This window comes from Danio rerio, chromosome 18 (genome assembly GCF_052040795.2).
Source record: "Danio rerio strain M-AB ecotype USA chromosome 18, GRCz13ab, whole genome shotgun sequence".
Classification (NCBI taxonomy): Eukaryota; Metazoa; Chordata; class Actinopteri; order Cypriniformes; family Danionidae; genus Danio; species Danio rerio.
This window is the reverse complement of record NC_141038.1, coordinates 7,664,799-7,680,470: the sequence shown is the minus strand read 5'-3', so window position 1 is coordinate 7,680,470 and position 15,672 is coordinate 7,664,799. Positions and strand designations below refer to the sequence as shown.

General features: G+C 32.9%; 1 protein-coding gene across 2 annotated transcripts in view; it reads right to left on the bottom strand.

Moving 5' to 3' along the window:
- washc1 (WASH complex subunit 1) overlaps window positions 1–15,672 on the bottom strand; it is a 23,378-nt gene extending 7,706 nt beyond the window's left edge. Inside the window, 9 exon segments of one of the 2 annotated variants that reach the window (NM_001110450.1) lie at window positions 1,222–1,380; window positions 3,105–3,281; window positions 4,602–4,809; window positions 5,656–5,791; window positions 5,877–6,013; window positions 6,512–6,658; window positions 7,921–8,032; window positions 13,641–13,781; window positions 15,581–15,672. In NM_001110450.1, the coding sequence (NP_001103920.1) occupies window positions 1,222–1,380; window positions 3,105–3,281; window positions 4,602–4,809; window positions 5,656–5,791; window positions 5,877–6,013; window positions 6,512–6,658; window positions 7,921–8,032; window positions 13,641–13,781; window positions 15,581–15,588 (1,225 nt within the window). In that variant the 5' untranslated portion in view covers window positions 15,589–15,672. 2 annotated transcript variants of the gene reach the window in all.

Genomic DNA, 15,672 nt, shown 5'->3' with positions numbered 1-15,672 from the left:
ATATATATATATATATATATATAAAAAATATCGGAGACTGTAACGGGCTGTACGTGTTCAAATATGTTGCATTTCATTTATTTATTTTATATAATTGCAGACGTTACAGTAGGCTATTTCACACTGTCATTGATCTGCAGATATAATCAACTCATGTTCATAGAAAAGTTAGTAATAAACATTTATACAGAAGTATTTATGTGTGTAAAGCATCTGTTTTGTGAGAAGTGCTTCTCACATCATATGTGAACGACCCGTACAGCTTTACTGTAGACATTTTCTCTGGCGAAAATGACTGACACTTTTTGTCGTACACCATGGCCACCAAAAGAGTATCGTTGGTACCCTTTTAGCAGAGGACACGCAAGCCTGATAAAGGTGACCTGTACCAATTGGTACTGCACCACTCAGTGGAAACAAGCCATTAGCAACGAAACAAGAGTTACTCACCAGGCATATAGATGACCCGCCCATGACACGAATCCATGTCTATTGTGAAGTGAATTTGACGTGCAAATGAAGCGAATAAACAAAATGTTCACATGCCTATTTGCATGCGAACAGCATGTTTTATTTGTGCATGCCGCATCTGGTTGCAAAGAATTTTTTCCACAGTATTTCCTATAATATTTTTTCTTCTGGAGAAAGTCTTAATTTTTTAATTTCAGCAAGAATAAAAGCAGTTTTAAATTTTTTAAAACCATTTTAAGGTCATTATTAGCCCACTTAAGCAACATTTTTATTGCCTACAGAGCAAACCACTATTATTACAATGACTTGCCTAATTACCCTAACTTGCCCAATTATCCTAGTTAAGCCTTTAAATGTCCCTGTAAGCTGCTTGTACTTTGCAAGTGTCTTGAAAAATATCTAATAAAATAAAATTTACTGTCATCATGATGAAGATAAAATAAATCAGTTATAAGAGATAATACTATTCTGTTTATAAATGTGTTAATAAATCTTCTCACCATTAAACAGAATTTGAGGGAAAAATATAGAGGGGGGTTAATAACTCTGACTTCAACTTTATATATAAAAAAAAGTCCCAGCAAAATCCTGATGGCACTAGCTATTTTTTCCCTCATGGTTGTCTTGGCAAACACTGCTAACAAGTTTCCTCCTCTAATAACAGTTGAGCTAATGTTAACACCCTGTAATTGGCTGTGTTTGACAGCATGCGTGGTCTGTTTTATTGAGTGTAAGCACTGGTTGTCTGACCTTGCTCTTGTTCCTTCTGTTTCTTCTTCTCCATCTTGCGCTCCTTTACATTGCGGAGGTTTGCTTTGCCGATACCGCCAGCATTTCGGATTGACTCTAAAAGACTGGCTCGCCCATTCGATGGTTGTACGACCTCAGATGGAGCTCCTTTTACCGTACCTGAAACACACACAAAAGAAAATACCTGTATATATAAAAAGAATAATAAAATAAATAAAGGTTTCCCAAAGGACTTTATACCACACTTATTAAAAAAGCAAATGCCAGAAAATTCATTAATAAATTAAAAATTAAATAAAATAATATAATAAAGATTCCTGGAGGACTTTTTACCACACTTTTAAAAAAAGTAATTGTAGGAAAAATTGTATTATTGAATTCAAAATAAAATAATAAAATAAATTAAGATTTCCTTAAGGGCATTATACCACATTTTAATCATGTAAATGCCAGAAAAAATATTATTAAATTCTTTATTAAATTAAATAATACAATAAATAAAGGTTCCTAAAGAACTTTATACCAGATCTTTTAAAATGTAAATGCAAGAAAAAAAGGTATTAATACATTTTAAATAAACGTTTCCTGAAGGATTTTTTTATCACACTATTAAAAAGTATAAATGTTAAAAAAAAATATTATCAAATAAAAAATAAATAAAACAAAACGAATAAAGATTTCCTAAAGTACTTAATACCACTTTTTAAAATGTAAATGCCAGAAAAAATTTATTATTAAATTAAAAATTAAATTAAACAATAAAACAAATAAAGGTTTCCAAAAGGACTTTGTATCATTTAAAAAATGTAAATACCAGAAATTAATAAATAATTAAAATAAAATAAAATAAAATAAATAAAGGTTTCTTAAAAGTCTTATACCACATTTTATTTTAATGTGAATGCCAGAAAAAATGGTTTTCTGAAGGACTTTATACCACATTTAAACAATGTAAATGCCAGAAAAAATTCATTATTAAAATAAAAAAATAAAATAATAAAGGTGTCCTAAAGGACCTTATATCAATTTTTAAAAAAGGAAATGCCAGAAAAAAATGTAATTAAAAATAAAATAATATAATAAATAAAGGTTTCCTAAAGGATTTTAAAACACATTTTTAAAAACGTAAATGCCAGAAAATGTTTTTTTTATTAAATTAAAATTAAAAATAAAATAATAAAATAAATTACCGTTTCCTAAAGGAGTATATAACACTTTTTAAAAACGTAAATGCCAGAAAAAAAAATGTAATTAAACATATAATAAATAAAGGTTTTTCTAAATAATTTTATATCGCATTTTAAATATAAATGCCAGAATTTGTTTTTTTATAAAAGTAAAATAAAATAATAAAATTATTAAAGGTTCCTGAAGGACTTTATACCACAATTTTTAAAAACGTAAATGCTAGAAAAATTGTAATTTTTCTAAATTAAAAATATAATAAATAAAGGTTTCCTGAAGGAATTTAAACCAATTTTTAAAAATTGTAAATGTATTAACTAAAAAAATTATTAAATAAAGATTTTATTATGTATTGTTAAATTCAAAATAATGCTTTATTTAGCAAGCATGCATTAAATCAATTAAAGACGACAGTAAAATATATTTTGGCAGCTGAAAATTCAGATTGGATGTCAAGAATGAATGGCATTTCAATGAATATTAAGATATTATATTAAGAAAATAGTTAAGATAATATTTCACTACTACAATATCCATAAAAACACACAAACAACTGCATATGTAAAAGAAAAGAAAAAGTAGTAAACCAATTGTAATCTGGAATGCTAATACTTCATTAGCATCCGAGCCGGTTTGCTGCAAGCAGTAATGAAAAGTAATTAAGTATCACTAATATCTGAAGTTACATAAAATGTTACCTGTGGGCGGGGCTGGGCTTGATGCATCAGTGTTGTCTGCTGTGATAGGTGGAGGTGGGGGTGGAGGGGGCGGAGCTGCAGATGTTCCAGGAGGCGGGACTGGCACATGGGTTGGTTCAGGGGGAGGAGGGGGTGGGGGAGGAGGAGGGGGTGGAGCCTCCAGTTTAAACTGAGAGTCTAAAAAACAAAATACAAATTAGAATTAAATTATTATGCTGTTTTTTGTTTCTTTTATTTTAAAAATGGCATAATTATAAATTCATATAAACAAAAAAAAATACTTTTGCTGTTCGTTCAAACTACTTATATAAAAGGAGTTGAAACAACAAAATTCTTACGTTTTTTTGGGGGGACAACTTAATATATTTATGTTAATTTCACTAAATCGATATGTGTTGGGATAATATGAAACAGCAGTTTTTACAGTGTTTTCCATATATATGTTTATATTTGTAAAATCAAAATCATATTACAGTTTTTCACATAAATTTACAATAATAAAATTGTATATAATTACTTTTATTATTACTACAATTTAATATATTATACATTGATTTAATATTATTTGTAATTTATATATTTTAGAAAATGTTTTAGAAAAAACTAATATAAAATAAACATCAGTAGATATAAATTATACAATTTTTATTTAGCAAAATAATATTGTTTATATTGCATTATGCTTTTAATTATACTAATTACAATAATATATTCATTTAAAATGACTAAATTATATAATTTTCAAAGAACATTTTTACATATTATAATTAAAATAATAATAACATTTTATTTAATAATATTGAATTGTATATGATTTACAATTACATATTTTATAAGCAGAAATTAAAGCATACACAGTAGGGGAAAATCTTGATGGTTCTGTGGGTCTCGTCTATCAAATCTGATCTTTAATTTGTATTTTCTATTGGATTCAGATCAGGTGATTGGCTGGGCCATTCTACAGCTAGATTTTCTTTCTCTGAAAGCATTTGAGAGTTTCTTTGGATCATTGTCTTGTTGAAATGTCCACTCTGGTTTCATCCTCATAATCCTGCTAATGTAGATGCTGGACTGAAGCAGCTGATGAAGGGCAGAGGGTTGCTGAAGAACTACTGAGAGATTTCAGCTGCTGTCTGGGCTTTCACTGCCTTTCTACACCTCCCTTTTTTCATGTGTTTAACTTTTTTCATGTGTCATTTTATTTTATTGCACATAACTAATTAGTTGTGTTTTCTTTGCAAAATTCCAAGTCAAAAGCACCTTCAGAAATATGTTTTCTGAGAAAAATAGTGACGTATTCAATACTTATTTCCTCTACTGTATATATACAAACACCTTTATAATTTGAATAATATCAGTGTTTCATTATATTTTGAAGAATTATATAATTTTTTAATTATACATTACAAAAATTGTGTATGATAACATAATTCATAATTAAATCACATAATGGCAGATTAAATAATGAAAAATTGTGTTTAGTCATAATAAACCCACCGGATCCGCTAGATTCATCATGGTCCGTGCCAAAGGATGGAAGTTCAGGGATGCTGTTGCTGGCAGGAACGGATGGAGCGAAACCCGGGCCGAGGTCAGCGCTGTACATCAGGTCATCAGCGATGCCCGGCAGGTCTGGCAGGTAAGACGGCACATCAATCTCCGGCACCTGCCCCAGATCTGGCACATAGAAATAATTCTCCGCCGTCTAAGGGAATGAAACATGACAGAAGTCAGAGAAGCTTGATTCCTTTTTTCCAGTGCCTGATGGGTTATGTGTATAGTTTAAGTATGTTTATACTACACTGTTTAGTATAAGTATAGTTAGATTACCGCTCCGGGGTGTGCTAGTTTTGTATAGGTTTAAAAAAAGTGTAAAAAAAGACAGTTCACAAAAAATAATAATTCTGTCATAATTTATTCAATCTTGTTTCAAACAAGTTTCTTTTTGCTACTGAACACAAAGGAAGATATTTTGAAAAATGTTGGAAACCTAAACTTTTCTGAAAAGCTGTAACTATTGAAAAACGAATGAAAAACTGAACACAAAAGAAGATATTTTGAAAAATGTTGGAAACCTAAACATTTCTGAAAAGCTGTAACTATTGAAAAACGAATGAAAAACTGAACACAAACGAAGATATTTTGAAAAATGTTGGAAACCTACACTTTTCTAAGAAGCTGTTACTATTGAAAAACAATGAAAAAAACTGAACACAAAAGAAGATATTTTGAAAAATGTTGGAAACCTACACTTTTCTGAAAAGCTGTTACTATTGAAAAACAATGAAAAAAACTGAACACAAAAGAAGATATTTTGAAAAATGTTGGAAACCTACACTTTTCTGAAAAGCTGTAACTATTGAAAAACAATGAAAAAAACTGAACACAAAGGAAGATATTTTGAAAAATGTTGGAAACCTAAACATTTCTGAAAAGCTGTAACTATTGAAAAACGAATGAAAAACTGAACACAAAAGAAGATATTTTGAAAAATGTTGGAAATATTGAGTTAATTTAAATTTGAGTGAGAACACCAGACTGAACAGCCCACCTGTCTCTCTAGCTGCTCTCTCTTGGTGATGGACAGAGGTGCATCAAACGGTTTATCCTCTTTCTCGGTCTCCAGCGTGGTGTGTGTTTTCGTCACAGCGCCCGCCAGAGGGTCAAGAAACACATATTTCTTGTAGCTGCAAACATACACACAGAGTGCTGATTATATGAGCATTAATAAGGCTGTTCAGTCAGCATGTGTGTAGGTGTGTTTGTACTCACAGGTTCTCGGTTGTGTTGAACAGCAGTAAAGAGCTGACCGAGTTGACATTTCTCGGCAAACTTCCCAAACCCTCTTCTGTCTCATCCTCGGAGCGCTTCTTAGTGTTCACACACACCGGCAAATACATCAACTTCTCCTATGAATAAGAAGATGGAATCAACACGAGAAGCTGTACTGTAATCAACGCACATTTATGAAAAAAAAAAAACAAGCATTTTGTGGAATTGGGGGACATTTTCTTTTTAAAATTTCATTTTGACATTTTAGAGTGTCACAGTGGCGCAATGGGTAGCACAATCGCCTCACAGCAAGAAGCTCGCTATTTCGAGTACTAAGAAACATCCATACACTCTCACATTCACTTACATACATACACTATGGCCAATTTAGGTTATTAAATTCACCTACAGTGCATGTCTTTGGACTTTGGGGGAAACTGGAGCACCTGGAGGAAACCCACGCCAACACAGGAAAAACATGCAAACTCCACACAGAAATGCCAAATGACCCAGCCGGGACTCAAACCAGAGACAAACTAGGTGACAGTGCTAACCACTGAGCCATTGTGTTGCCCCTTCCAAGTACTTCCTTAAACAAATTAATACATACACCCTTGAGTTAAAAACCTGTTCACCTGCTGGGCCTTGTCATCCAGTGGGCGGAGTTTGCTCTGGACTTTAATGCGAGGTCTCTTTTGGGAGGCGGGATCAACTGCACCGGTGAAGATGGAGGAATAATCCTGGAGTTTTTCTGGAGCGGGGTACTTGGCACTGGAGAACACCTACAAAACAACAACAAAAACATCAGTGTTGTGAAGCAATTATTAAATAATTAGCCATTTAGTTTATGCTTTAATGTCATGTGACAGTGTATTTATTGTTGTAAGAAAACTTGTAAAGCCAGCGATGCTGAGATTATGAGCTTTGTTTTGAGTAAAAGCGGGACAAAATTATTATTATTATTTTTTTATTACACTTACACACACACACACACACACACACACACACACACACAAACACACACACAAACACAAACACAAACACAAACACACACACTTTCTTTTGAGACAAAAGAAGATTGTAAACTGGTAACCATTGACTTCCATAGTATTTTTTATTTTAATTTTTTTTTCTATGGAAGTCAATGGTTAGTCAATGTAGGGTCATGCCAATTTTCACACACACAAGGTTGGAAAACAGTAGCCACTGACTTCCATAGTAAAAAAAAAAACCCTATGGAAGTCAAAGGTTACCGGTTTCCAACATTCTTCAAATCATCTTCTTTTGTGTCTTAGAAGAAACTCTAACAGGTTTGGAAAAAGTGTAGGATCATGCCAATTTTCACACACAAAGTTGGAAAACTGTAGTCACTGCCCTCCATAAATAAAAGATACCATGGAAGTCAATGGTTACTGGTTTCCAACAATTTTCAAATTATCTTTTTTTTGCGTCTTAAAAGAAACTCTAACAGGTTTGGAAAAAGTATAGGATCATGCCAATTTTCACACACAAGAGGTTGGATAACGGTAGCCATTGATTTCCATAGTAAAAAAATAAAAATAAAAGATACTATGTAAGTTAATGGTTACCGGTTTCCAACATTTTTAAAATGCTCTTCCTTTGGGTCTCAAAATAAACTAACAGGTTTGGAAAAAGCATAGGATCGTGCCAATTTTCACACACAAGGTTGGAAAACGGTAGCCGTTGACTTCCATAGTAAAAAAATAAACGAATTAAAAAATACTATTGGAGTCAATGGTTACTGGTTTCCAACATGCTCCAAATTATCTTCCTTTGTGTCTTAAAAGAAACTCAAACAAGTTTGGAAAAAGTGTAGAATCATGCCAATTTTCATTTTTGGGAAAACTATCTCTTTAATGCTAATCTTTTGTTATTCAGGCAAATATGAGCCAGACGATTCTTGATACTTGAATCATTAGTTTGTGCCCTTCAGCACCACACATTCACTGGCTCCAGACGTCTGCAGCAGAATGCGTTTCTCCTCTACACTGTCAGATTGTTGTGCGTGAATCTCGGGTTTCACCTTCGTGGCTTTCTTGCTTCCTTTGATCTTCTGGACTCTGGCCTGAGCGAGTTTGATACGGTCTGTGACGGACTGAAGGTGCGCACGGTTCTTCTCCACGCTCTCAGACACCCTGTCAAAGCCAAAAGCATGTCAGAAACACCTCTGCACATCCACAGCACAACTTCAGTCTGAAATACAGTTCTTATGGGGATGATTCTATAGGGAACTGTATTTGATTAAATTATAATAAACCAGCTACAAGCAGCCATCAATACAATTTCTAAAATTTATACACAATTTAAATCAACAATGTTTTTTCAGTTCATGAGTCTAACATTATTCAGGAAATTGTATAATAAAAATAAAAATAATTCAATAAATTAATTTATTATATATACATTATTAAATTTACAAAAAGTACAATTTATCATCCCTGAGTGCTTTTAAAATCATTTAAAGACCACAAAAACACATGGAAAATGTGATAAACATATATAATATATAAACTCAACATTTCATAGCCTGCCATTTGACTATTACGAATGATCAGATTGCGATATCAACACAAGAATGATATATTGTGCATCAGTTTATTGTAGAAAGCTGGCATGACAGTGATGTTTTATTATTTACTGATACAGTGGCTGACACTTTAAAATGAGCATTACCGCCACTCCCTGTACCGTCAGCGCTCTAAACGAGTAAGAACGTATTTTTTAGGTATGACTGCAGTTTGCGACTATGCCACCAGGGGGCACAAAAGGACGAGATACGAACAGATAGAAATAGCCCATACAGTATACAGTAGCTGTAAATACTCTGCTACTTATAAATGTAGATGAAACAATGAAACAAAGCATTATAATCCCTTTATTAATCGTTAAAAATTGTTAACAAGCTTTATTATCATTGTAAATTTGTTAAGTGAAATAAGGATTCATTTTGAAAAGTAGAATCAGAGAAATAAAAGACAACTAAAATGAAAGTACAAACATAAATACAAATAAGTAGGCATAAATAAATAAATAAATAAATAAATAAAGCAGTGTTTTAGCCTAAATATAGTGAGATGTACAGTGTGTGTTATTTTAAAGTGATAGGACTAAGAAGGTCAATAAATAAGCGTTTTCATTCACGTTTTCATTTACATTTTCGTTGTTGATTATATTTTACTATCTCATTTTATGTCTCAATTACTGTACATAAATAATAAATGAATAATTAAATAGGTCTAATTTATTTAAAGACATTATCAGCGAAACACTGAGAAACGGTTTGGCGCTACACGTCACATCACATAAGGTACACATGGCCCGAATCCACAGTTCAGTACACTTTTATAGCCGTTTTCACTGAAAAAAAACGTACCGAACCGTACCGTTCCACTTTTTGGTCACCCTTTGCAAAGGGTACCAAGGGTACCAAAAGGCAGAGCTAGACGCGCAGCTGAATGCTATTGGTTTACAGAGATACGTCATTCACTCGCGCAACAAGCCAGAATGAAACACATACACAGCCGAGACATTACACAGTAATAATATATACATATAATAACAAACCATAGTCGACCCGAGCTCAAACAAACCTTGTCATCATCTTGATGAACAGCCACAAAGCCAAGAATAACAAAATCTGTAGTGTTCTATTGTTGTTTTTCGAGCCTGTCTGAAAGTGCGAGTGGTTTCACTTTGCCCAGAGAGCTTGCGATCGTGTCTATATTGGAAATAATAAACTTCTTGAGCTCATTTAAATAACGTGTACGTGATCATTGAAGCACTCTTATATCTGATTCTGTCAGAAAGGGACAAACGCGAGAGTGAAGCGCGAAAAAACAGAGAAGACGGAAAAAAGTAGAGTAGCAAATGATTTTTTCAGCAACCTAAAATTTGAACACACTGCCATGTTTAACTATTATTATCACCTTTTTGACTATTATGAACACGGAATGACTGCTGAAGAGTAAAGACAGATGAGAGGTTTGCACTGACTGTGGGCTATATTCTGTGTTGTTTTTAAACCTAAATAAGGACTAAATGTGTGCTGTGTGTAGTGTTTCTGTAATTGGTAACATATGGGAGACTGTAAGGGTCTGTATGTGTTCATATATGTTGCATTTATTTATGTATTTTATATAATTACAGACGTTACAGTAGGCTATTTCGCATCATTAATCTGCAGTTATAATCAAATTATGTTCATAGAAAAGTTAGAAATAAACATTTATAGTTTTTAGGTTTGTAAAGCATCTGTTTTGTGAGAAGTGCTTCTCATAGGATATGTTAACGTACAGCTTTTTCTCAAGCGAAAATGACGATGACTGAAACTTTCTGTTGTACACCACACCCACCAAAGGAGTACTACTGGTACCCTTTTAGCAGTGGAAATGCAAGCCTAATAGAGGTGACCTGTACCAACCCGTACAGTATCAGTCAGTTAAAACGGGCCAATAGAGTATCGTCCTATCTAGTATTGTGAAAGCTGAAAATCTGTGGTTAAAGCGCCACCTAGTGGTCAAAAGCTGCAGGCGCACCTACCTCCTCCACGGCGCCGGCAAGAACGGCAGCAGAGGGAACATAATGACTGGTGACATCTGTATATCATAGCGGATGAGGCGCTTATGGCTGTCCAGAACACCCCGAGTTATATGACGTATCTTCATGTCCTTTTCACAACATGCTGTTTTTTTTATTTACTATGGTTCCGTTACTGTGTTTATTACATCACGTTCCTAATATCGCATCACATGGACCTCGCACTGCGCTTTTTTTTAACCTATTCCTGAGCGCCGCATCAAGCGTTTTCAGAAGCAAAAACACATTCAGTGTGAATGACCCTTAACATGTTTGACAATAAATAGCCTAATTAAGTCTTCAGTCAATTGGTTTTGTGAGGAACCTTCAGCTTAGTCCCTTATTTATCAGGGGTTGCCACAGCGGAATGAACCGCCAACTATTCCAGCATATGTTTTACACATCGGATGCCCTTCCAGCTGCAACCCAGTATGGGGAAACATCCATACACTCTCATATACTCGTACACTACTTCCAATTTAGTTTACCTAATTCACCTATAGTGCATGTCTTTGGACTGTAGGAGGAAACTGAGGCACCTGGAGGAAACTCAACACAGGGAGAACATGCAAACTCCACACTGAAATGCCAACTGACCCGGCCAGGACTTGAATCAGCAACCTTCTTGCTGTGAGGTGACAGTGCTAACCACTGAGCCACTGGACTCAACAATCGGAAATATTCTTAAAAGGCACACTAAAAGCTTAAATAATAAATAATTAAAATTGCAGTATTGTGAAGTGCCCATGATAGCAACATCAAGCATGTGTTTATCCTCACAACACATTTTATTATTGCATATCAGCACACGTCTTGTGTACAATCCTATCATCACTACTGAGTGAGTGTGCTTTTCTGTAGCCCATGGCGCTACACGCTGTCTGAAAAGACCCTCCATTATAAAAGGGGAAAAAGATGACAGAAGAATGACTAAAAGAGAAGGGGGAAGGAGAGGCTTAATGGAGCTGACCTAGAAACGCACTGCTTCACCACACACACACACTCACAAATATGTTCCCTGGACCCCTGTGCGCCATGTTGTCATGGTAACGCTGTGGATGGTTTTCTAGCCTGTTCATCTACAATTAGCATATTTGAGCAGTCACCACCTCACAACTGCATCTCAAACAAAACACACACCTTTCATTGTTGTTATGACATGGTCCAATCATAAGACTTCTATAAATAGCCTGGAGCAACAATGAGGCTGATCTGAGGCGGTGTAAGGGGTTTTGGGTTAGTTGACGGAGCTGCCACTTACTTTACAGAACTAGAAGCTTCATCTTATGTTTGTTGATCATGTATTTGTTTGTTGTTGGCCTTGCTTACAAACATAAAATGATTATATGCATTACATTCTAAATTTTGAACCTACTGATTTTAAAAAATCAGGAGCGATGGTTAAAATATATGTTGACAATGACAATAATCTGTTTCTGTTGAAATTTTCTAGAATGATTCGTGAAGCAAATAAATAAATAAAAATAATTTTTAAAATAATTAAAAATAATAATAGTTATTAAATTCGAAAAAAAAGATATTACAATATTAATATTATTAATAAAATAAAGATAAAATTAGACAATTAATACATTTTAGACGTGCTGTAAACATTATTAAAATGAACTAACAATTGTGATTGTAACATTAGCCATTTTTCTTTTTTATAATATTATTAATAATAATGAATTAAAACCCATAATATGTTAAACCCTTTCCTGTTCACCAAGGATGCATTCACTGTAGGGTTGCACAACATATCGTTTCAGCATTGATATCGCAATGTGATCATTCGCAGTAGACACATCGTGAGTATACGCAGGGTTGAGTCTGGATTATAATTGATCATTTAACAAGTGTTTTTTTTTTGAGGCCCGTTACTGTGTGAGGGTTTTAAAAGCATTCAGGCATAAGAAATTGTACCAACTTTGACAAATTAGTAACAATTAATTAGACTATGCTGTATTATTTTTAATTTCATTATCCAATGTCTATACACCTTAATACAGTTCGATTACACAGAAAACTATAAAATGCTGTTTATTTAATTTGAATCTTTTTTTATTTAGTTTATCGGTGCTTGTATATTGTTTAATATATTTTATGGACTCCTCTAAATAATCATCCAAATCAATCTAAAATAATACATTCGTTCCAAACAGTTTTTCAACTCATTTAGTGAAATTGTATTCCTATCAAAATATATATTGCAGAATAAATAAATATATTGCATTATTTCATAGGCCTATTTTACTGTATGATCAATACAGAAATACATAATATTACAGCTTAAATTAACTTTGTTCTATTTTAATAAATCTTAAAATGAAATTTATTCCTGTGAGGTCAAAGCTGATTTTTCAGCATCATCACTCCAGTATTCAGTGTTACATGATTCATTATTATTAATGTTAAAAACAGCTGTGCTGCTTAATTATTTTGGAAACTAGAATACCTTTTTAACCACTTTTAAACGAAGTTTCAAAACAGCATTTGTTTGAAACTGCACTCTTTTGTAACATAAATGTCTTTTCTGCTGGTTTTAAAATATTTTATGTGCATAAAAAAAAACTTTTATTAACTTTGAACTTATTTCAAAAAGTGTACATAATCTGTATAAATTAATAAAAATACAAATAAATACAAATGAATGAATTATATATCCTAAACATATTTTCTTGTGAACATGCTTTAATTCATAACATAAAAATAAAAATGTTAATGCATTTTATCAACATATTGAACAAATTGAAGCAAGGGAAACATTTTTTTAGGTATGATTTTGCTGAATAAACTTAAAAATAGCACTTTTAGTGTTCGCGTGAGCTGCCATAATGTACTGCAAACTTTATTTCATAACTTGAAAATAAAAAGTTGCATTTTTTCTATGTGTGCTAAAACATTTTTTTTTTTAACTGTCCAATTTTTGGGGAGATGGTGCCACTGAAAATGTTAGCATTGCAAACGAGAACAGAAACAAATCATATTAAAAATATATTTCAGAAAATCAAGAACTTTTTAGGTAAGATTCTGATGAGTAAAACAGTTAAAAAGAGCACTTTTACAATGTTTGCATGAACTGCCATATTGTTGTCCTTGTAGATGCTTGAACCTGCACTGCAAAAAACAGCACTCTTTACTAAAAATGAGTGTGCCAGAAAGAGTTACCTAGTAAAGATGTCTGTTGATATCATCTCTAGGTACTGTAAGGCATCAGTAATTTGATGCACAGCCTCTTCTCTCCTCAGGTCCGGCTGGATGAGAGGAACAGAGTACACCTGTCCCTCCAGGTAACGCTTCTGTGTCATCCTAAACACACAAACGCAGACAAGTGAATCATTTAATCTGAAAAATGTTTCCCTATATTAAGCCTAAAGCATTAAAAGAAAGCTTTAAAATGAAATTAAGATGCATTTCTACACTGTTTGCAACCCAAATGCTACTACTGAGGTAAAGTTGGTTTTATATTCACACATTCAGACTTTTTCCTTAATAACTGAATCATTCAATCTGTGAAAGAACGCATCTATCCTAAGCTTAAAGTATTAAACAAAGTATTAAAATAAAATTAAAAAGCATTTCTACACTGTTTGCATCCTAAATGCTATTACTGAGGTAAAGTTGGTTTCATATACAGACTCGCGTTAATAGAACCATACAATCTGTGAAAAAGTATTAAAACAAAGTATTAAACTCATTTCGACACTCTTTGAAACCAAAACACTATTCTTGAGCTAAAGTTGGTTTTATATTTGCATAATATTCAGACTCTCTCCTCAATAACTGAATCATACAATCTGTGAAAAAGTGTCTTTATACTATGCTTAACGTATTAAAAATAAATTAAAAACACATTACTACACTGTTTTGAAACCGAAAATCTATTACTGAGGTAAAGTCGGTTTTAAATTCTCACATTTAAACTTTCTCCTTAAAAATAGAGTCATACAATCTGTGAATGTGTCGTTATACTGTACAAAGTATTCAAATGCATTACTACATTTTTTGCATCCTAAATACGATTACTGAGGTAACGTTGTTTTTATATTCACACATTTAGACTTTCTCCTTAATAACCGAATCATTTAGTCTGTGAAAATGTGTCCCTATACTAAGTATTTAAACGAAGTATTAAAATCAAATTAAACCACATTTTTAATAGAGGTAAAGTTGGTTTATATTCGCACATTCAGACGTTCCCCTTTAATAATTTCATAAAAGTAATACTTGCAAACTTTAAATAGCGAAAGCATATTAGCTGCCAATGACTATCAAAGTGCAACATTGTTCACAGTCAAATAAACAGTGTTAATGTTGTTTTCAAGTCATACTTGCATGCTAATTCCGATCTAATATTCAAAGTAACATGGTAAACAATATACAGAGTTTTAAATTAACAAATGTGCGAATATAAAAGCAATTTTACCTCTATACATTTCTACACTGTTTGCAACCCAGATAGTTTTACTGAGGTAAAGTTGGTTTTATATTTGTAGATTCAGACTTTCTCCTTAATAACTAAATCATACAATCTATGAAAAGGTGTCCCTATACTATGCTTAAACTACTAAATCAAAGTATTAAAGTGAAATTAAAGCATTACTACACTTTTTGCAACCCAAATACTACCACAGAGGTACAGCTGGTTTAATATTATCAAATTCAGACTTTCTCCTTAATAATATAGTTTCAGAAAAGTATTATCTTTGCTAATTATAAATAGGGGAATCGCAGATACACGTGTCACACATCTGAATCCAATCTATAATATCTGATCTAATACAGAAACACAAACACTAATTCAGAAACTAAACCGAGAGGCTTTACCAAATGACAGTCACATGATAAGTCAACATATTCTTGGATAAAGGTGTATAAACAGTGTTTTGTTGTGTATAGCAAAACATACTCCTTAAAACAGTGTATAATAATAATAATATAACAGCTATATTAAAACATCAGCTGATTTCGACACTGATCTGCATCACGCGACCATCCGGTGTAAAACAAAACAAAACACAGCGACCAGACATTGACGGAGGATTTTAAGACATCAGTTTTCATATTGCTGGCTATAAAATAACAGTAAGTAGATGGTGATACTCTACCTGACCATTTAAGTGCAAAATGCATCAACGTTCGGGTTCGCGAAAGCGCTCGGCACTGTCTTTCAAGATGAAAACTTCCGCACAGACGTAGC